General features: G+C 42.7%; 1 protein-coding gene, 1 non-coding gene and 1 pseudogene across 3 annotated transcripts in view; 2 read left to right on the forward strand and 1 right to left on the reverse strand.

Annotated features, from left to right (window-relative positions):
* Adcy9 (adenylate cyclase 9) overlaps positions 1-3,140 on the reverse strand; it is a 113,116-nt gene extending 109,976 nt beyond the window's left edge. Inside the window, exon 1 of one of the 2 annotated variants that reach the window (XM_063226400.1) lies at positions 1,089-3,140. In XM_063226400.1, the coding sequence (XP_063082470.1) occupies positions 1,089-2,781 (1,693 nt within the window). In that variant the 5' untranslated portion in view covers positions 2,782-3,140. The remainder of the gene's footprint in view (positions 1-1,088) is intronic. The other variant, XM_013141971.2, reaches the window with a different exon arrangement.
* Positions 3,141-11,191: 8,051 nt separating this feature from the next.
* LOC100717504 (prefoldin subunit 4-like) lies at positions 11,192-11,786 on the forward strand (annotated as a pseudogene).
* A 9,035-nt stretch (positions 11,787-20,821) lies between these two features.
* On the forward strand, positions 20,822-20,928 carry LOC111754056 (U6 spliceosomal RNA). Its single transcript, XR_002788785.1, has one exon. It is a non-coding gene; the product is annotated as a U6 spliceosomal RNA (small nuclear RNA).
* The last annotated feature ends 1,511 nt before the right edge of the window (positions 20,929-22,439 follow it).

Consider the following 22,439-nt stretch of genomic DNA (forward strand, 5'->3'; position numbering starts at 1 on the left):
CCTTACAAATGTAGTTTAAAAAAAAAAAACCAATGTCATGCTCTTCACATTCTTCTAAAATAAATGTTCCCTTCAATCTGGAAGATTTTTAGTTTAAACTGTTGAAAGAGGGGGCAGGTTGAAAGAGGAAGGAAGAGTTTTAGTTTAAAACTGTTGAAAGAATGCAGCAAATTTACTTAGAATCCTTATTTTTTGGTTCCACTTATTTATATATCACTTCCCAGAACTCAGAGATTTTGTCACATCTAAAAATTAAAAATAATAAAATAAATAGCCAAGTAAAAACATCAAGAACTGTTAGAAGTATAAGATCAGAGGCGAGGACAGATACAAATCTGAAGGGAGAGAGGAGGGGCATAAAAGAACCCTTCGGGTGCCTTTTTCACGTTCAAATCACATGACAGCTTGTGAAGTTCAACATTCTAAAATTCTGGAGTCTCTGATAAAACAAATATGATGCTAAGCATCATTAGACCAATGAATGATGAAAGCCAAAAATGCAAATACTGTTTCAAATGAGATGTAGGCAAAGGGCAGTGTGGCACTAAGAGGTATATAATTCCATTTAATTTTCCTGCAGGGCACAGCTGACTTCTATCCCTATTTTAACATTAAGCAAAGCAAGACCTGGCAAGGAGAAACAGTTTAATCTTCACAGATTTGTCAAAAGGGATACAGAATCATTTGCATGGGATTTAAGGGTGAGCAGGTAAAATGCAAAGGTGATTTCTTGAAGTGCTAAAAGGTTCTGACTGCTGAGTTTCTAACATCCTTTTATTCATGGAACATGTACCCAAAATCTCAGAAATGTTAACAATTGACTGATTATGTGTGCATTTTCAAAGATCTTCTCCCTTCTAAAGGTCTCGCCTAGGCCAGTACTATCTCAGTGTCCCTAACTGCAGCATGATAACATCTATGATATTTGAGTAACTAGAGAAAAAATTACACTGATCCTGAGATTCCCACATGGTCAAGGTATCCTGAGACAGCTGAGCTGCCTTATCCACTGATGCTACAAAGAAATTTTTTAATTTAATACACAAGGAACAAAGGAGAGAAATAATGAGGAAAAGAAATGCACATACCTTTTAACTGGTCAGCAACCATACTCTGGCCAAGACGTTCAATAACTTTCCCATCTTCCATTTCGTACCGGTCATCTAAGTATTTTGCAGTGGCCTCAGAAATGTGAACTTTACCAGCCACTCCCAGCTGCTCCATGAGATTGGCCAAGTTTACATCATTGGACCACACATCAAATTTAAACCTCCTCATGCCCAAAATGCCACACAATACAGTCCCCGTGTGAACCCCGACACGCATGTTCACCATTTCTTTCTTCTCTTGGCAGAACTGTTCAATGGCTTTTATCATGCCTAAGCCCATTTCGATACAGCAGTAGGCATGGTCTGCTCGAGGCTCAGGACACCCTGCCACACAATAGTAACAGTCTCCCAGAGTGCTGATCTTCTCACATTTGGTTTCCTCACACAACCGGTCAAAGCGACCAAACAGGTCGTTGAGGAGACCCACCAAGGCATGAGCAGACTTGTTGGCACTCATCTTGGTGAAGCCCACAATATCTGCAAATAAAATACTGACTTCTTCGATCTGCTGCATCTTAAAAGGGCGGAATGCTATTGGAGCTTTCTGTATGGAGGACTTTTTCTTCCTGTTTTTGGGGCTGGAAGTGGCATGCCTCTTGACAGAATTCTCACTCTCCTCATCCCCCTGTTTCATTAAGTCATCAGCTATGATTCTTGGCATTACAGAATGAATCATCCTCTCTTTGAGGGCTTTTTCTACTTCTAGATCTTTTCCATGCATGATGGATTGTCCCACCTTAAGAAAGGTGCTCCTGGACCTCACTTGAGACATGACAAAAAGGTGGATCCCAATGGCATGAATACAGACATGAAGCAGGGCGCGGCTCAGCAATTCCCAGTGTAGGGCCCGTGCTTCAGGAGAAGGGAAACAGTCTTCATCTCGGAAATGAAAACCAAAGGTCTCAAAAAGGACTGAATAGACCACTCCCAAAAATAAGCTCAAGTACAAAGGTAAGTGCATGACGGTGTAGAGCAAAAAGAGTACTTCGATGCACATGGAAAAGCTTCCCACTTGAGACAGGCAAATGTCTGCGGGCCTGGCTGTGGGAGTACGATTGGAGCTGTCAACGTGTCCTGAGAGAGGCGTTAAAACCTGAAACTGTGCAGCCAGGGTCAAGGCGAACACCAGCAGGGTGAGAGCCAGCGAGGTCCACGCGTAATGCCGGGTGTACAGCTTGGTGAAGGTAAACAGAAAAAAGCCCACGCACACTACCAGGAAGCACAGAGGGGGGGCCACCATGACAATCAGTTTGGACCTCATGTGGACAGCGAAATAGATGCTCCAGAGAAGGCAGGCGAAGCCCACGTAGAAGAGTGCATACCGGAAGCGGCGCTGGGTCTGTGGGAAGCAGCGCTCCAGGCAGGCCTCCTCCAGGTTCACAGAGTCGAACTTGGGATCCCACCATCGGCTGGACGCCCTCTCGAACAGCTGGGGCAGCTTCCTCTGCCTGCGCAGGCGGCTCCTGCCACCCACCCTCCGCGGAAGCCCCCCGGAGTCCCCGGAGCTGCTACAGCTGGAAGAGATGCTGTACTTGCAGTGCTTGGGGTGGCTGTTAGAGGACAGCTGCTTGGGGTTGATCTTGACCCTTACGCTGTTGCTGTCTCCGCTGGAGTCGCAGCTCACCTCGGTGCTGTGGTGATGCAGCAGCTGCTGGTGGGGCGGGGAAGCCATGTTGCCAAGCTCTCGAAATCTTCCCGGCCGGGTCAGGGGTACCTTCGGGCAAAACGCCGAGAGTCAGAGCCGCCTCACTACACAGACACCTAAAGGGCACGCAACCTGTGCATGTGCCGAGTGCGGGTTCGGATAAGTGACTTGGGAAGGTACCATGTACTCACAAAAACCGCCGATGAAGGGTGGTTAATACCCCACCGTCTCACCTTCGTGGCGGCTGAGAACCGCTCAGGACTGACCTGGTGTTCCCGGGGGTCCCGGCGACGCAGCCGCCCTGGGTCCCGGGTCTGAGACGCGGTGCGCAGCCCTTGGGCACACTCTCCCGCCGGTGGCCTCCGCGCCGCGCGACTCCAACAGCGTCTTCGGAGGGAAGTTCAGTCCTTGAGCGCTCCGGGCGCAGCGAGCCTCTTTCATAAAAACAACTCCAGCGGCAAGCAGCACTTCATCCTGCAGCGGCGGCGCCCGGTGCGTCAAAGGCGCGCGGGCCGGACCTGCGGCGCTGGCCGCGTCCCCTCCCGGCGCAGCCGAGCCCCGGCCCGCACCCCGCGTCCGCGCCCCAGCGCTCCAGCCGGCCCTGCCCGCGGCAGGGGGCGCACCCCGGCCCGCGAGTTTGCCGAGCCTGCGGGCCCCCGTCGGAGCAGCCAGTCTAGCGTGGCCTGCTGCCCCCAGCCGAGCGTGCCGCACCCCCGCCCTGGGCCGACGATGCCGGGCCGAGTCGCGGGCCCCTCCGCGGGCGGCAGTGCGGGCTGCGGCAAAGTCAGGCTCCCGCGTCGTCCGCCCGGACGCCGCGCCCACGCCCCGGGGGCCCTGCCCGAGCTAGAGATGCCGCCGCGGCCGCGCCTGCCGCCAGCCTTCCCGCGGCCACTGCCTCATGTCGGAAGAGCAGCCGCCGCCACCATCTCCGGCCCCCTCCCCCTCCCGCTGTCACTGACAGACGCGCGCCCGCACCGCCCCTCGCCCCGCCGCAGCGCGCAAGCGCGGCCCTCGCACGCCGCCGCCAGGACCCGGGCACGCGCACGGGCCGCGCGCCGCCCCGCCCTCGAGCGCGCCGGGCCAGGGGCTGCGGGCGGGGCGGGGCGGGCGCGCGCTGGGTTCCGCCTTCGGCCCGGGGCTGGGCCTGGCTGCGCCGCGCCCTGGCCGCCAGCTGCGGAAACCCGGGCTTCCAGCGGCCGGAGACCACCTGCCCCAGTAGCGAGCCCGAAGGCCCCGGCGAGGAAAAGAGTAGCTGGGATGCAGAGTAGGGTAGTCACCTCTGGCCACGTCGAAGTTTTCCCACACTACATTCGCTTAAAGGAAGTCCCCCACTGTACCCGCAATAAATACAGGTTCCTGTGACCCCCTGGACCTCAACCTGTTCACCGAACGACCACCACAGGCCGAGCTCCACCTCTGGTGGCTTGGAAAATGAGGTGCCACTAAGCATCACCTCCTCTAGCCCTAGGAGGGGGTCTGTTTACCTCCTTGGACACCTCTGACCCTGCTTGGTTAAAAACTTTCTCCTTTTCCGTGGTTAACAATTCTACTTTGGCTTCCATAGTCTGCCGTGTATAAAGACAACCCTGTTCTCCCCAGCACCATTGTGACCCCTTCTCCTTCCTATACAATACAGTCACAGGGCTCTTTCCCTTCCTTCCCCTCCACATCTGCCAGGCGGATCCTAGAGAAGGCTACACTAGGTGTCACTGTGGAATTGGAAAATACAAAAGTGAAATAGGGGTTACCCATGCGACGGAATATTATTTAGCTATAAAAAAGAATGAAGTCCCGACACATTCTGCAAATGAGTAAATCTTTAAAACATGTTCAGTGAAAGAAGCCAGATGCAATGTCTGTAACAGGTAAACCCGTAAAACAGAACACAAACTGATAGATGCCAGGGAAGAATTGGGAAGTGACTGCTAATGAGTTTGAAGTTTTCTTTTGGAGTGATAAAAAAGTCTAGAAATAGAGATAACACAATATTGTAAATTACACCGTGGTTGTGCAACATCAATACACATAATGCCGTTGAATTACACACTTTAAAATGACTTAAGTGGTAAATTTTACCACAAAAAAAAGGAAGACTAAAAGTAGCATGTTCCATTGCAGTGGTATTTCTATGAAAAGGGTGTATTCTCGATCTAATTATGAGAAAACATAATGAGACGTAGTTTACAAAGCAAAGAGTATTCATCAAAAGTGTCAATGTCCTAAAAGATGAAGTCTGAGGAACTGTCACAAATTAGAAACTGTCATTAAAGAGAATATGACAACAAAATGGAACATAGGATCCTGGTTTGGATCATGAAACAGAAAAGGATAGTCAAGAGAAGGCTAGTTTCACTGATGTGTATAGTTTAGTTAATGGCATTGTGTCGTTGTTAATTTTCTGGTTTTGATCCCTGACCTATAGTTATGTAAAATGTTAAGATCAGCAGCAGCTGAATGTAGGATATAGGAAAACTCCCCAGTTTTTTGGCAAAGCAAGTTATTTTTATTGGTACACTTTAGCTATGCATAATGATCACGTTCATAATAAGGATTTGTATCTGTACATGTTTATAACTGGATTCTTTTTTTTTCCTATTCCTCTACCCTCTGTTCAATCCCTCTGCTCCTCCTTTTTCAGCTTTTAAGCCTAAAATTATTTCAAAATTAAAAAAAATTTAAATCCTTACTGGGCATCATGTCAAGTAGTTTTCAGTGTTTCAAAAAGTAGGGTCTATTGAACAAGCTAGAAAGTGACAGAATCCTGGTGAACTAACATTGACAAATACTACAAGTGCTAGAAACTACTGGACACTTTTCACTTCACTATATGGACTCTGAGGCAGATATTATTGTCTCTCATTTAGAGAAGTGAAACAAAGGATTCAAGAAGAATATGCCCAAAGTCCCACATAAATTAACCTTTGAAACCAGACTTTGAGGTCATGACACTCTAAATGCCCCAGGCACCACCTCTATGAGCCTTACGGTGATCCAGCACAGACCCCACCTGTTTCCTCCACCAACCTTGCTGAATAAGAGGCTCTTGGACACGGAGCTCACAACTTCCATTTCTCCCCGTTAATGCAATGTTTTCACCTGTTTGCAGTTTCCTTCCCCTCCCTGAATCATTTCAGTCTGCTCATTCTTCATGGTAACTTTGCATTTATAAATTAGTCATGATGGGTTTTTATACATGGGTAACAACCATATCTACATCCCTCCTTTCTCGTATGTCCTTCTGAAAGCGGTTCTGCTGCATTCCCTGTGGTTGAAACCTTCAAGCTGCCACAGACTTCCCAACCTCCAGATTAGGATGTGAGTCATTCCATAAACCCTTGGGTTAGGGACATGGTACCTGGCAATGTGCATTAGGTCCTAGGGCCACATTGATATCCCATCCCTATCTCTGAGGGCAGGGAAAGATGCTTGGAAAGGATCTGAGTTATAAAGATGGAATAAATTAGGCTTTGGGGGCTGCTGAGGATATAATTCAGCAGCACAGTGCCTGCCTGGCAAGCACAAGGTCTTGAGTTTTATTCCTGATACAAAAAAAATTATGTTTCAAGGCATATTGGAGATGAGAAATCCTCAGGTCTATAGAGGAGCCTCACCACATTCTCCCAGTGCTAGAACTCAGAAGGAAGTGACCTGAGAGTTCTGGGTTCTTCCTCTCCACTCTCAAAAACATAAACATATTCTCATACTCAGAAGATTAGACAGGGGGTACAGGGAATCAAACTCAAGACCTCAGGCTTGCCAGGCAGATGCTGAGCCACTGAACTAAATCCACAGCTCCAGTTAGAATGTATGGAACAGACACAATGACTTTCTTCCACCATCCAATCCAAATTGCTGCCAAATCTACAGGGTTTTCTTCTCCATCAGTGTCATAGGCAGAGCTCCCATTCAGAGGCAGTATGAATCAGAATGTGTCTATGAAAACTCTTTAAAAAGCTTACCAAAAAAAGCTCACCTTAGCCTATCTCACTTGCAAATTCATCTACTTGATGAGGACTTTGGCACCAAACCATCGGAAGTCACAGCACCTGACCTTACGATAAGTCGCAGGTTGATTGGCATTCTCATCACGTGAGTCCCTGAGATCTTAGCAGTGTCCATGTTATTTCTGATTGTCAGATGGATAATAACCATGGAGATGATTCCTACCAGAAGACAAATTTCCTGCTGCTACTAGGCCATGTGTCCACAGCTGCAACTACAAGTTTTCAGTTCTTTTTCCTTTTACCTGATGAGTGTAGAATTTTCCCCACCAATAACCTTTATTCAGTCTTGGATTTGAACCCAGGGCCTTTGCATTGAGCTATGTTCTGCATCCATTTTTTATTTTGAGACTGGGCCTTGTAAAGTCAGTAAGTCTTAGGCTGACTCAAACTTGTGATCCTTCTGCGCCAGCCTTCTAGGTTGCTAACATTACAGTTGTGTGCCACCATTCTGGCATCCCCACTGGCTTTCTTGATCCAAGTGACTGGTCATAAGCCTTGGGCAGCTACCTTCATATTAATAGAATCAATGTGAAAGCAAAGCAAAAGAAGACCTATTGAAGAAGGGTACCAAAATCCCTCACAGGCTCCCTGTAATCCAGGAGCATTCAACCTAACTATGTATATAGATTCTGAACCCTGCTGTGCCAGTGCCTAGCTCAATAAATATTCATTGAATGAACAAATATGGGGACTTAGAGATTTTTATGTAGTTACTCTCAAATGCTTTTAATAAGCAAAATAACATTTTTTGTATAATATTTGTAAAAGTTCTCTACTTACATTCACTGAGAAGGTTCTAGTTTGAAACTAAACCTAAATACAAGCATTTGTACAGCCTTATGGAGCAGGAAGGACAAAACCCCTAGGAATGGTCACATTTTGAAATAAAGAGGAGCTGGTTGGTGGTCCCAGGAAGATAAGCTTAGGAAAGACAGAAGAGAGAAGTTTCTGAGTTAAATATTGTGCCTATCACTCAGATCTGTCTTCGGGCCCAGCTTCTGACAGACCATTGCTCCCATCCCATCTAGTGGGTAAGGTGAGGAACCAGAAACTGCAGGCAGAATAAAGCCTCCAGAAGGAGGATGGCCCTGCTGGCGCTCTGATTTCAGATTTTTGGCTTCTAAAACTATAAAAGAATAAATTTCTGTTGCGAAACAACAGAGTGGACAAGGGGGAGAGGGGTCTCCTCTGTCACTTCACAGCAGATTTAGGAGAACCCTGAGCATCCTAACAGCTCAAGAGCTGCTAGACATTTCCAAAGAACATTGCAAGAGAATAGAGATCAGTTCTGACCAGTGGGGCTGAGAGAGAGAGGCAATATGCTCGCTTTGGTTCAAAAGAGCTCTAAGGGGCCTCAAGCTACCCAACACTGAGCCTTGTGTTATAAACGAGGAACTTAAACCAAAAGGAATATAATTCTTTACCATTACACTGAAGTTATTGCCTGTTTTGGTGCTGAGAGGGCAGAGCTCATTTTCAGTCTCGATCCTCCGTCTGGAATCTTTTTGCTGTCTGGAAGTTACCTCAGTAGATGTATGTTGTTCTGAAGTTTCATTATTGTGTGTGTGTTGGGGGAGTATTTCCACACATTACCTTGAGCTTTTGCTGGTCCCTTTTACTCATGTCCTTTGTTCTGGGAAAAACAGATGCTAATGGTCTTTTTTAATTCTTTCTTTGATGGTTTCTTCACGGTTTCTTCTGTTGTCTCTCTGAATTACTGTTCTGTTCTATTACTCGTATGCTGCACTTCCTAAGCCAGTGATGGCAAACCACTGGCAGGCATGTCACAGGTTCACCATCACTCTCCTAGACTGTCCTCATTTTCTTATGTTTATTTTCCATCTTTCTGGCTTTCTTCTTTCCCTCTTTAACTTTTTACTCAGCATTCTGGGAGATTTCCTCAACTGTATTTTTTATTGAGATTTCTCAATTTCTTTTCTCTTCAAGAATTTGGCAAAATAGTAATTCTGCTACCGTGTTTTTCATAGCTAAGAGATTTTGCTGTCTTTTAATTTTAAATTCCAAGTTTTTCTCCTCTCACTAATGTAATAACTTTTCATGTCTCAGAAAACAAGGAAGACAGTTTTTAAAAAATTTGAAGAGTCTTCATTTTTCTGGTCATTTTGTTGTTGTTTTCATATTAGAAGCTGTTTTTACAGTCTGTGCACCTTTGCTGTCCATTCGCAGTTAGGAGAAGATCACAAATCGCTGGTCAGAAACCCAGAACCTGTGGTGGAACTCGTTAACCACACACAAGCTTTGCTGCACAGCAGTGGTTCACAGCCTGGCCACACACAGCAATCATTGGTAAACTTTATAACACTAACCGCCTGACCCCATCTGCAGATTTTCTGATGTAATCATTTGGGTGAGGGTGGGGCACATCACAGGTATTAAACCTCCTCAGATGATTGTAATGATCATCAATAGCTTTCGAATATTTGAGCCTATTTGTAGGGAACCTTCCTCCTTGTCAATATCTGCATGTATTTTTCCCTGGATTAGTAGGTTTTCCAGAAAAGACTTCCAGCCTGCTGCCACATGGCTAAGAGAGCCAGATAGCTGAAAGTCTCACCTTTAGAACCTAAAACTTCACTTAGCAAACTAGTCTTAGGGATTCTTTCGATCCTGGTAGACTACTCCTGGTTTTACCCAGAGCCTTCCTATGACAGTTTCTTGTAGATATTGACTTATCTACCCCGATGAATGTGAATACGCTTGAAGTATTCATCTGTATCCTCCTAGAGGAACCCTGTATGCTTGCTACAAGTATGTATATTTACAACAGGCACATGGTAGAGCAAAATTATCATTAACAGTATTCAAATATAAGTTAGTGAGCCAAACAAGTATGATCTCAGTACAATAATTTTTTCCAATATAAAAAATTCCAGGAGAAAGTATACAAAAGCATCCATGATAAGCAATAAGAAGCTCTAAGTTACTGGCTCTGACCTTAATTCCACAATAAAAACTGAATATCTATTTTTTGGCTATATCTAAGAAACCTTAGACACTATCAAAATAGTTTTGTACTGATAATGAAAAAGAAAAATCTCAGTTCCAGGAATGATACCTGAGTACTTACAGGGTTCTTCCTAGGCCTCTCTACCCTTCCCAAATTTAATGAAACAAATATTGATGGTACTTACTACGGATAAATCAGTGTGCTAAGTTGGTGGACAGTGAAGATAAATCCAAAATTAACCTCCTTTTCTGCATATATTATTATTCAGCCTGAAAAAGGAAGGAAATTTTGACATACGCTACAACATGGATAAACACTGAATATTATTATATTGGATTAGGCTAAGCAAAAGAAGCCAGACACACATACGCAAGCACACACACACACACAAAAAAAAAAACCCAAATATTGTATAATTCCTCTTAGATGAGATACCTAGAGTAATCAAATACACAGAGACAGAAAGTAGAATGATGATTCCCAGAGGCTGGTAAGGGGGTAATGGATATACAGAGCTTAAGTTTTGTAAGATGAAAAAAATTCTAAACAAAGGCCATAATAAGGGTTGTACAACAATGCAAACATACTTAATATCACCGAACTGCACACTTCTAAATTTTTTTGTATCAGGAATCAAACTCAGGACCTTGTGCTTGCCAGGCCTGTGCTGGGGGTTACTGAGCTATATTCCACGGCCCTGAACTATACACTTTTAAATAACTTTGATGGTGTTATAGGTTGAAATGACTCCTGCTGGGGACCTGGCCAAGATCCCCAACTGCATATATGAGGAGTACAACAAAGGGTGAAGAAAAAACAGAAACAAATTTAGTAACGTACAACAGAGAGACTGGATGGGCAGAGACAAAGACACTCCAAGATAGCCAATTTTATTGGTTGTATAATTGGAAGGATTATGGGATGACTCAGAGGGCTTTGGTGACCTTATACTAATGAGAATCTTTATGTTGTGGGGAGAGATGGCAGGTTAAAAAGGAGGAGCCCTATTTTTATTACTATTGGGTTCCCAAGGAACCAGGATGTTTTCCACTGATACAGTCTTGCCCTGGGGTAAGATTAAAGCCTCTGGGTCCCTAGCCTTGATTTATAATTTGTGGTCCCCAACAGAATCCCCTCCAAGTTCACATGTTGAAGTCCTAAGCCTCAGTAGCTCTTTGGAGACAAGGCCTTTAAAGAGATGATTAAGTTAAAATGAAGTTGTTAGAGTGGCCCTAATCCAATATGACTGATGTCTTTACAAGAGGAAATCTGGATATAGATAAGTACAAGGGGAAGATACTGTGAAAACACAGGAAGAAGATGGCCATCTATAAACCAGATTCAAATTTCTAGGCCCCCAAATTGTAAGAAACTAAGTTTCTGTTTGTTAGGCCACCCAACGCAGGTTTGTGATACTTTGTTATAACAGCCCTAATAAACTAAAACAGATAAAAGGAATCCCCAGATGGCAGCCACCATGAAGAAGATGGTTGCAGAAGATCTCAATGTTACTTTTGAAGATCAATAAAAGATAAACAAATTTGCACAGGACATAAGTATAATCACAGAGCTAAAAGAAGAAATACAAATGAAAAAGAAACAACTCCAGAATTTAGAAGATACTTGTGATGACATCACGCTCACAGATGATGACTGTTTCATGGCACCTTATCAAATTGGTGGTGTTTTCATTAGCCAGTCTCAAAAGAAATACAAAAGGGCCAGACATAGAGCTCAGCAGTATAGCACCTGCCTGGCAAGCATGAGGTTATGAGTTCAATTCCCAGTACAAAAAAAAGTCACAAGAAATGTTAGGAGAAGCAGAGAAAAATTTGCGAGAAAAAATTGATGCCAGGGCCAGGGACTTGGCTCAGTGGCACAAGCGCCTGCATGGTATGTGCAAGGTTATGAGTTTGATCCCTGGTACCAAAAAATTGAAAAAAAAAATTGATGCCTTAGAATCCAAAATAGAATCAATTCAGCAGATGTTAGCAGATTTGAAAGGTCAATTATATAGAAAATTTGGCAGTATCATAAACCTTAAAACTGATGAAAGTTAAACATCATGTAACTCCTTTTTTCATTTGTTTAATAAATTTGAATATTGTTTAGAATGATAATTTACCTTTTTCAAATGACATAGAAAAGAAATTTTTCCTTTATTTGATAGAAACTTGCCTATTTTCAGGCCTTTGCTATATATATATATATATATATATATATATATATATATATGACCAAGGATCAAACTCATCACCTTGTGCTTGCCAGGCAGGTGCTTGTACCACTGAGCTACATCCCTAGCCCTTATTTATTTATTTTTGAGACAAGGTTTCACCATGCATTTTAGGCTGGACTTGAACTCACTTTGTAGCCCAGGCTGGCCTTGAATTTGCAACAATCCTCCTGCCTCAGTCTCCTGAGTGTTAGGTTTACAGGTATACAACACCACATCCAGCTTCTATTTTATATTTTTAAAAAAAGGCAGTATTCATCTATGTGTTTTGCATAATGATTATGTCAAGTCTAGGAGCTTTATGTCATATTATTAAAATCAGTTGAGCTGGCCAGGGATCTAGCTCAGTGACACAGCACCTGTGTGACAAAGTACAAGGTCATGAGTTTGATTCTCGGTACCAAAAAAATAGATAAAAATAAAATCCATTTTAAAAGATCAGTTAAGCAATAAAAACAAATAAAGCAGATGATAGAATTTCTTCTCAGGGCTAGGGATATAGCTCAGTGGGACAGTGCCTGCCTGGCAAGTGTGAGGTTGTGAGTTCAATTCTAGTATCAAAAAAGAAAAGAGAAAGAGAGAGAGAGCACTTTCTTATTTTTTGCTTACATAATGGGGGATTGAATTTAGGACCTCATGCATGTTAGGCAAGTGCTGTATTACTAAACTACATCCCCAACCCTTTTTAAAAATTTCATTCTGAGACAGGATATTGCTAAGATGCCCTCACTGGCCTTGACTTTGCAATCCTCCTGCTTCAGCCTCCTGAATACCTGGGATTACAGGTGTTAGCCACCATGTCTAGTGGTAGATTTTTTTTGTTATGCATATTTTCTCACAATTAATAATAGTAATAATAAAATCATAACCTTAAGAATAAGAAAGTAGGAAACAATCACCCACCTTCCTACATAGCACAGACTCTCCACAGCTTAGAACAAAGTAAGCCATGGGAAGTGCCCAAGAAATAGACCCAGCAGGGTGGGGAAGAGCAGGAGGAGTAGGGTTTTGTTTTTTTTTTTTTTTTTTTTTTAGAACTCTGACAGGTAGCCTGAAGCCAAGAGGAAGCTTGTTCCAGGCAGGGGGTGGGAGTGGGAGTGGGAGTTCTCTGAAGGAAAGGCAGGTAGCCAGAGAGGAGGGCATGGTGTGGAAACACTGTGAACACTCAGGCCAGGTGGTACAGTGCAAGTGGGCAGGGGGGTAAGTGGGTAAGTAGAACCACACTCAAAGGTGAGGAAGAAGTCATCCCAAATTCTGCCCCATCATATAAGAAAAACTCAACATTTCCACTTCCTCTGCATGGTCATTTGTCTGGCTCTTCCTACCCCACCCCTCACCTTGTACAACTGCCCCTTTATACCTCTGTGGCAAGAATCTTCAGGGACAGGAATATCAAGTTGTTGCAATGAGATTCATCACAGGAATGAGCCAAGAAAAGCTGTGGTGTGAAGCTTCCATCCACATCTCCAAGACGGAGAAGCTCATCCATCATCTCTGTCCCACTAGCAGTTTGGATCTGCTCCTATAATTTACCATAAAGCAATTTAAAATTAGGTATGTGTGTCACTGTCCTAGGGCTCTAAGCGGCTGGAAGGCGATGATCAGGTCACATTTATCTAAAGGGAATAATCCCCAGCTGGCGGACCTGCCATAGCTCCATGGTTCAGGCTGGTTCCACGTGGGGTGCGGCAGAGCTGGTCCCAGGCAGTCTGGCTCCCAGGCCAAGGGCCTCTGCAAGCACCTGCTATAAGAAGCCAGTTGATGATCACAGTAGAAAGAGGCGAAGCCAGAAAAGCAAGAACCCAGCTGCAAAATCATGGGCTTCTTACCAGGGAACAGGTGTTTGTGGTTTAAGTCTCCCTGTTTGAGAGCCAAGTTTCTTTAGTAAGAATAATTTAACTCCAGGTAACAGTAAAAGCTTGAAAACCATCTATCCCCTCCTGAGTTACACAAAGGCACAAAGATACTAGGGTACAAAGCACTGAGACATAGATAATCACTATGTAATTGGAATACAAATATGTTGGGTTGATAAATATGGTTTGCAAGAGGCTTTCAATTCTTTTGAATCTCATAATAGTCCTGTGAGTGAGAGGACAGGACAAACTGGTCCCTGGAGTGAAGGACAGATGCAGGCACTGACACTTGAGGTGGAAAAAATGTCACCTGAAGGTCATAGCCTTTCCATGGTAGAAGTGTGTCTAGATTTCCAAGTTTCCTAGCCCAGATTTTTTTTCTCTGCTCTTCCTTGCAGAGTAATAACACCATTTATGGTCACTTCTGTGCTTGGCATTTTCTATTATTATTTCCTTTGATCCCCAACCACCCACTGAAGAAACTATGGTTTCTTGATACAATAAGGTTTCTTCCATACAGTAGAAGAATTTAAACTCAAGAATGTTCTTGAAGGCCACTTTCTAATTCAGCTGCACTCAATCTCCTTCATTCTATGCAGTTCCATTCCACTCATTTTTATTGGGAGGATGGTACATACACAGCCAGGAAATAGCCTAGCTAGACCTTGGTTCCCCAGGGCAGGAAAAGGCCAGGCCAGGCCCCAGATGAATGAGTGGGGAGAAGGGCTAATTCCTCAGGGCTGCCATAACAAATTGCCACAAATTAGATAACTTACAATAACAGAATATTCTCTTGTATCTGTTTTGTTTTGTTTTGTTTTGTTTTGTTTTGGTACCAGGAATCGAACCCATGACCTCACACTTGCCAGGCAGGTGCTATGTTGCTGAGCTATATCCTGGGCCCAGGAGCATATTCTATCATAGTTCTAGAGCCAGAAGTCCAAGATCAAGGTGTCAGCAGGAGAAGCCTTCTTCCTCCAGCTAAATGCTTCCTCTGCAGGCTTTATGGGTGGATACTTTCTTGCCTCTTCTGAGCTTCTGGGAACTCTCAGCATTCCTCAGTTGGGACTGTGTAACTTTAATCTTTGTTTCTCTGTTTCTCTCTGCATAGAGCTCCTGCATCCCAGGATCTTTAAACTCCCTCTGCCTCTCTAAAGGGACATCTGTCATTGGATTTAAGGCCCTTCCAGGAAATTTTATTTCTGGATTCTTAGGTTAATTACATCCATAAACACCCCTTTTCCAAATAAGGTCATATTCACAGGCACCAGAGGTTAGGAGTTAGTCATATTTGGGGAAGACAATATTCATCTTACTACAAGGAAGAAGCAAGTTTAAACCTTCAGTGTCACCCTGCTCCTCAGGCCAGGCCTCTGGCAGGCAAGAAACAGGAAAGGAGCCTCAGTCCCCTGGGGCCCAGGTTAGTGAACAGTATAACAAATGAGGGTGAAGTGGGACTAGCAAGATTGAAATAAGTAGTTCATGAAGTTCGGGGAAGCTAGGGAAAGAAAGCTAAGCCTGGAGAGTTCAGGGCAGTGTTGCTAAGACAAGGCTAAAATCACATTCCTGGGCTACTTAAGTATCCTGAGAAGGCAGAGATTGTGTTAATGGCCGCTTCTGTAGCCAGGCCACAGTGTCCTGTTGGAACTAACCTTATTTGACCCCTCAGACCAGAGTCAGGCTTCCTTCCAATTTGTTATCAGCTGAGGCTGGAAGTGCTCTGAAATCTGTGGTCAGAGTGCCCAGCCAGGGCCAGTGGCCATGCAGGACTGCCTGGCATTCAGGACAGGAACATAACAGGGACAAGATGGAGATGACTGGCCATGCACAATCCTGAACTTCATATTCAAAAAACTCATTCTCTCTCCCTAACAAGGAAAGGGAATAAGACATGAGCAGATAAGGGGAAGTTCCCCAAGGACCTGCAAGTTATAATAGTGCTCTTGGGGTTAGGGACATGGGCAGAGTCTATGGGCATTCTAGAAGAGGCAACAGGACCGTGTACAGCTAAGCAGTGGGTACAGTGGTACTGCCAGCCCTTAAACACCAGTTCCTCAGCTTGCTGTGCAACCATGGGCTGGCTACTCAGTCTCTTTCAACCTCATCCCTGTAAACGAAGGATCAAATTAAAACCTACACTATAGGACTATTATTAAATATTATGTCAAATGAGCCAGAGAAAGCTTTTAACACAATACCTGTTATGTAGTACTCAACTAATACCAGATCGTAAGAACCAGACATACTGGAGGAAAATTCTGAAGGTTAATTTTATGTGTCAGCTTGGCCAGGCTCAGTTACTTGGTTAAACACCTATCCAAATATTGCTAAAGGAGTGTGTTTTAGAGGTGAATACATTTAAATCAGAAGATTTTGAGTAAACAGGTCACCCTCAGTCATATAGGTAAGCCTTACCTAATCAGTTAAAGCCAGCAAGAGAAAAGACTGAGGTTCTCTGAGGAGGAGATTTGGCTTCCAGACAGCCTTCAGACTTGGGAATGGGTCTCCAGTCAGCTGCACAGCCCCAGGTTTAGAACTTGCTAGTCCCCACAATCACATGAACCAATTCCTTTCTTTTTGGTACTGGGAACTAAATTCGTGATCCTGAGTTTCCCAAGCAAGCACTATGCCACTGAGCTATATCCCTGGCTTGAGCCAATTCCTTAAAATAAATCAATAGCTGATGGTAGGTAGGTAGGTAAGTAGAAATCTATCTTTTTACACATCCTACTAGTTCTGTTTCTCTGTTTAACTCTAATATAGCAAGATTAGTGGCCAGGAGCCACAAGGACAAATGTACCAGACCAAGGACCAACAGCATAGGCTGTGCTGTGGAGGATGAACAGGCCACAAGAGCAGACATCAGCAGATGAAACAGGACAAACAGATTTAGAGGAGGCTCAGAAGCCACATGGGAGCCTTTGGAGGATTCATGAGTACGGGGCTGGAGTTGTCCTTACAAAAGAGTCACTGTTCAAAGTAACCCATGCAGGCTTCCTACGTTGTAACTGCTCCCAAAGGAAAACACAGACTCACAGAAATGGTCTTCATATGAAGAAACCTACCTCTCACCAGGGATGAAGCATGTCATGCACAAACGCAGAAGCAGGCCACATTCCTACCCCACAGCACCTCAGCTTAGAGTTACAAGGCTGACACACTTGAGAAGGGGGAAAAGGCCCACAGGAGGAGCCAGCACTGCTGAGACTCTCATTTGGAATCTGGGTGTGGCCATCCTACACATGGATCTGGAATGTGCCGTGCTGCAAAGTAAATTCCAGCTGCATTTTTGAGGCTCAGGTGATCTGAGTGTATCTCTCTCGTGAGATAGCTGAAGACAGACGAAAGGCTCTATGAGGCAAACAACGGGGAACATCTTTGTCCAGGAGCCCTGCTCCTAGCCTGGTGTCAAGTGGATGTTGTTCCCATAGGAGCTGTGGGAGCTGAATTTGGTTAGTAAACCTAGCTCCCACTAGGCAGATAGACAAACATAACTGGCCAGCTCCCATTAGGAAATGGTCAATACCATCCTGGAGACAAAGTGAAGTCATTCTGTTGTACGGGCATCCTTCTTCCCGTGAGCTGGCTTTGGGCAGGGAGTCCAGTGATGTCTGCCCTCTCTAATGGCTGGTTGGTCTCACGTCTCTTATTCACACTCATTATTTCTTCCAATTCTGTAAATAAAGGACAGGAACCTACAACCTAGATGTTTATGAATATGAGGGCCAGTTTTCCATTTCTACAAGCATGGAGACCTAGCTAAACTGAAAAATTCCCCTGCTCCAAACACCTGAAAAGAAAAAAAAAAGTATTGTGGAATGGAGATATATATATATATATATATAATAAATAATTACTATATTAATATGACTTACCACTTTAACCATTTTTATATGTACAATTCAAGTGGCATTAAGTACATTCACATTTGTATGGCCATTAGCACCATTTATCCCCCAGAGGAGGTCCTACTACGTTGCTCAGGCTGGGCTTGAACTTCTAAACTCAAGTGATTCTCCCAGCATTTCATTCCTTTATAAGGCTAAATAATATTGAATTGTATGTATATATGTACCACATATCATTTATCTATTCCTTCAATGATAAACATTTGGAGACCTTTTGACTTTATGAATAACACTGCTATAAACAGAATACAAATGACTGTTTCATATATGCTTTTTCTTGACTTCTGGTGTTTTTGTTTCATTTTTTCCCTCTTTTTGTTAGAAATGTGTTCTTTTTTTCTGATTGTAAAAGGTTACTGACATGAGACTTTTCATGATCTTTGTAATCTTTGCTGTGTTTATGATTATGCCTCTATATGGATTTAGCTTATTCTGATGTTGCCACTTTGAATCATAACCGCCATGACTACCACTAAGAAATCTGATGAGTTTTCCCTGTGTAGTTTCCTAATATCTTTAGATAAACAAAGACACTAGTGTGGTATATGGTACTTTCTGACCAGACCCTGACACCATCAATACCAGGAATGTGCTTGAAGAGAAATAAACCAGGTACACACTGATTCAGACAAAATAGCTTTTGTCCTGACCATTTATAAGATCCTCCTTTTAATCCAAGTTTCAAGGATCCAATGGTCTTGCTGATGCCTACCACCACACTTTATGTCAGTAGATCCCCAATAAACTACACCCTACGGAGCTGTGCGACTCTTTTCTTCAGTCTCACAGGAGACTGGCACAAGTTTTCACACGTGGTGCCAAGCTTTTTGGAACAGATCCCTTTTTAAATATTCATATTACTTATTTGTATCTTCTTTTTTCTAGACCATCTTGTCAGAGATTTATCAACTATATGACTACTTCAAATAGCCAATCACGTTCACGTTTGTGTTAGAGAAAACTTCCATATAATGATGTCTTAACATAATACATTCTTTTTCTCAGTGTCAAAATATCTAGAAGGTTCGATTCAGATATGGTCTGGTGATTCAGAGTCCAGGAACCAGGTTCTTTAGATTCTGTTGCATTTGCATTGCCCAAGGAAGAAAAAGGCAGGTACAAGGTGCAAAGGTCAGTCTGCTGTCCAAGATAGCTGCTGGGAGCTCCAGCCAGAACTCCAGCAATAATACTCAATTATCTTTTAAAGAAAACATTTTAATAAGAAAATTTATATTTCCTATTTCTGAGGGTCTTTATTTCTATATGTACATCCAAATTTCTACCTGTCATCATTTTCTGTCTGCTTAAAGAGTATTATTGATATTTCCTTATAGTGCCTGTGTACAGGGAACAGATTCTCTCCACTAGTGTTTATTTGAAAGGTTTTAAAAGAATATTCTCATTAGATATAAAATTCTTGATTCATAGTTTTTTCTTTTAGCATTTTAAAAAGATTCAAATGTTTTCTAGCTTGTATTATTTCTGACAGTATATCTATAGTAATTGTGAGCTTTCTCTGTATGTAATTAAACTTTTTCCTCTAAAAAATTTATGGCCTTTCTCCTTGTCCCCAGTTTCTAGTATTTTGATTATGTTGCTTGGTATGATTTTAAGTTTATTCTGCTTGGGATTATTTGTCTTGAATTTGTGAACTTAGAGGGTTTTTTATCAAATTTGGAAAAATTTTGTCAATTAATCTTTTTAAATATATTTGTGTCCTAGTCCTCCTCTGTCTCAGCCTTTGATCACACACAATTGCACATACACATGCCACTTTTAATTTTTCTACAAATCAGAGAAGACCTGATTTGGGTGTGTATTCTTTGGTGTAAATAGTATTCATTACTTTTTACAAGTTCACTGACCTGTTCTTCTATAGTGTCTAATCTGCTACTAATCCCATCTAGTGACTTTTTCAATTCATATCCTGAAATTTTGAACTCTACACCGTCCATTTGGTTATTTGGCCATTTGCTCTTTCATATTCAGGTATAAGTGATTTCCTTTACCTCTTTGAGCACATTTTAGTAGGTGTTTTAAAGTCTTTGTCTCTTGTCATTTGAGTCAGTTTCTACTGAGTGATTTTGCTCCTGAATTTAAATCACAAGTTTTTACTATTGGTGTTTTTTAATTGGATGCTGTTAGATCCCCCTATTAGACATTTTAAAAGTTTTGGGATTTTTCTAACAAGCAATTAGTTACTTGCAGGTTACATTAATTTTTTTTAAATATGCAGGTTTTTTCTCTTTGTTTGGTCAGTTTTATTTTTGATTTGTTTTTCTGAGATGGGCTGTCATTATGGATGGAGTCCAGGGCAACCTTGAAATCACTGTGCTGCCCAGGCTGACCTCTGAACATGTGATCCTCTTGCCTCAGTCTTCTAACTACTGAGATTATAGGTGTGTACCACCACATCCAGCTCAAAAGTTGTCTTTAAGTGATTTGGACTTAATAGCCTTTACTTAGAAATGGTCGGGGGTCTCTACCGGAGACTGTACATATTTAACAAGAACTTTGCATTTTAGCTAATCATATTTCAAATGTTTCCCACCCTGCCTGTATGGCTCTAGCAATTGTCCAATTCACAGTTTTCTAGGTGTTTCACTAACCTCCACCCTGTGCATAGGTGATTTAGTATTCTGCAGCAATCTCCAGCTTTCTGGAGTAATTTCCCTGCTCAGGAACTTCTCTAAGACTCTGCTGTCCATTTTACCTTCTTTGCTCTCCCTGAACTCCCATCTCCGCTCAGTTCAGTGAAGTTGCCATACTCAGCCTGCATTTACCACATTAGCATGAAAGACACAGGGAAGTTTCAGTATACAAATGCAGAAAAGTTTAATAAAATTTAACAACCATAAAAAAAGAAAAATTGACAAGAATGAGTACTTTTAAAATTTTAAAACAAACTAGGAATCAAAAGGGTCTTCGTTAATCTAATAATAAAAAATACCTAGCAAACTTAAAAAATAATAGTATAATGTAAAAAAGTAGTTCCACAAAAATCAGGAATGGAGCAAGAATATCAGCTTTCACTGCTCCTATTCAACATTATTCAAGATCTTCCAGTCAGTATAATAATATAATAAGAAAGCTGGGTGCTCACTTTGGCAGCACATATACTAAAATTGGAACAATACAGAGAAGATTAACATGGCCCCTGTGCAAGGATGACATGCAAATTTGTAAAACATTCCATATTTAAAAAGAAAGAAAAAGAGAGAGAGAAAAGAATGTACTACTGACCATGGTAGTACATGCCTGTAATCCTAGCACTCAGGGGGCCGAGGGAGGAATATTGTGGGTTCAAGGCCAGCCTAAACCACAAAGTGAGATCCTGTCTCAAAACAACAAAAGCAAACAAACACTACAATAAGAAAAGTTAAAAGTATGAAATTGAAAAGGGATAAACGAAATTGTTATTCATTTACAAATCTATATTAAGCACCTATGACATCTGAGTTTCTTTTTAGACACTGATGATTCAACCGTAGACTAAAAAGACAAAATTCTTGTCCTGGTGGCGCTTGCATTCAAGTCATAGGTAGGAAAGGGAAAATTAATAAACAAAATGACAAAATTATAGTCTTGTCAAAAGTAATTGGTGCTGCAGGGAAAGACAAAGGTAGAAATATGATAGCAATACAAGCTCAGAGAATAGCATCCACTTTCTAACTTATGGGAATGGCCACCCTGAAATAACAAAAGAGGACCTTCTGGCTGAGGGATTAGAAGATTATTTCCATTTTAAATAGGGCAATCAAAGTAGGTCTCACTGAGAAGAAAACACTTGGGCCAAGATTTGGAGAATATGATAGTGTGAGCCATTTGAGAAGAAAGAAAGAGTCAGGACCAACGAGTTGGTGGTTTTTGTTTTGTTTTGTTGGGAGTTTTTTGTCTGAATTCTAACCCATTCTCTGGATTCTAACCCAGGGATCCTCTGACACTGAGTTATATCCCCAGTCATTTTTAAAATATGCCCAGGCAGGACTTGAATATGATCTTTCTGCCTTAGCTTCTCTAAATGCTAGGATTACAGATATGTACCACTATGCCCAGCTAAGGGCTTTGAGACAGCCAAATGTGTCCAAGGCCAGGCAAGGGGCCCAGTGTAGCTGAAATGGAATAAGCCTGGTAGGGAAGACAGGAGATGGGTTCAGTGAGGCCACAGGAATCATAAGCTACCTTGGCACTTGGATTTTTACTTTGAGAAAAATGGAGATCTAAAGTATTCTGAGCACAGAGCTTATGCAATTTGTCTTAATTTTTTATTTTTAATTTAGTCTTCTTTCTGGTTGAAATAGACTCTACAAGCCAGAGGCAAAAGCATGGAAATCAGCTCAGAAACTTCTGATAGCATAGGTGAGAAATGTGACAGGCTGGTCTAGCACAGTGGGATGGAAATAACTGAAGATTGTCAGATTATGTACCTAGTCTCAGGATTGAGCCGCCAGGGTTTTGCTGACAGAACTGACAAAGAGTATGAAAGAAAGAAGAGTCAAGTCCTGGGTTGTTGGCCTGTGCACCTGGGAGGATGGAAGGCTGAGAGGGACGATCCTAACAAAGAACAGGGCGAGCTTGCCTAACGATCCAAGATTAATCAGGATATTCTAGCAAATGAGATATCTGGTATTGGGATAGTGATAAAACAAAGAATAGGGCAAAGAATTCAGGCGATCCAGACACATACGGAGACTTGAAAGCACAGATCACAGT

This window comes from Cavia porcellus, unplaced genomic scaffold (assembly GCF_034190915.1).
Source record: "Cavia porcellus strain 051 isolate PalLab524CR breed Dunkin Hartley unplaced genomic scaffold, mCavPor4.1 scaffold_16, whole genome shotgun sequence".
NCBI classification, from domain to species: Eukaryota; Metazoa; Chordata; class Mammalia; order Rodentia; family Caviidae; genus Cavia; species Cavia porcellus.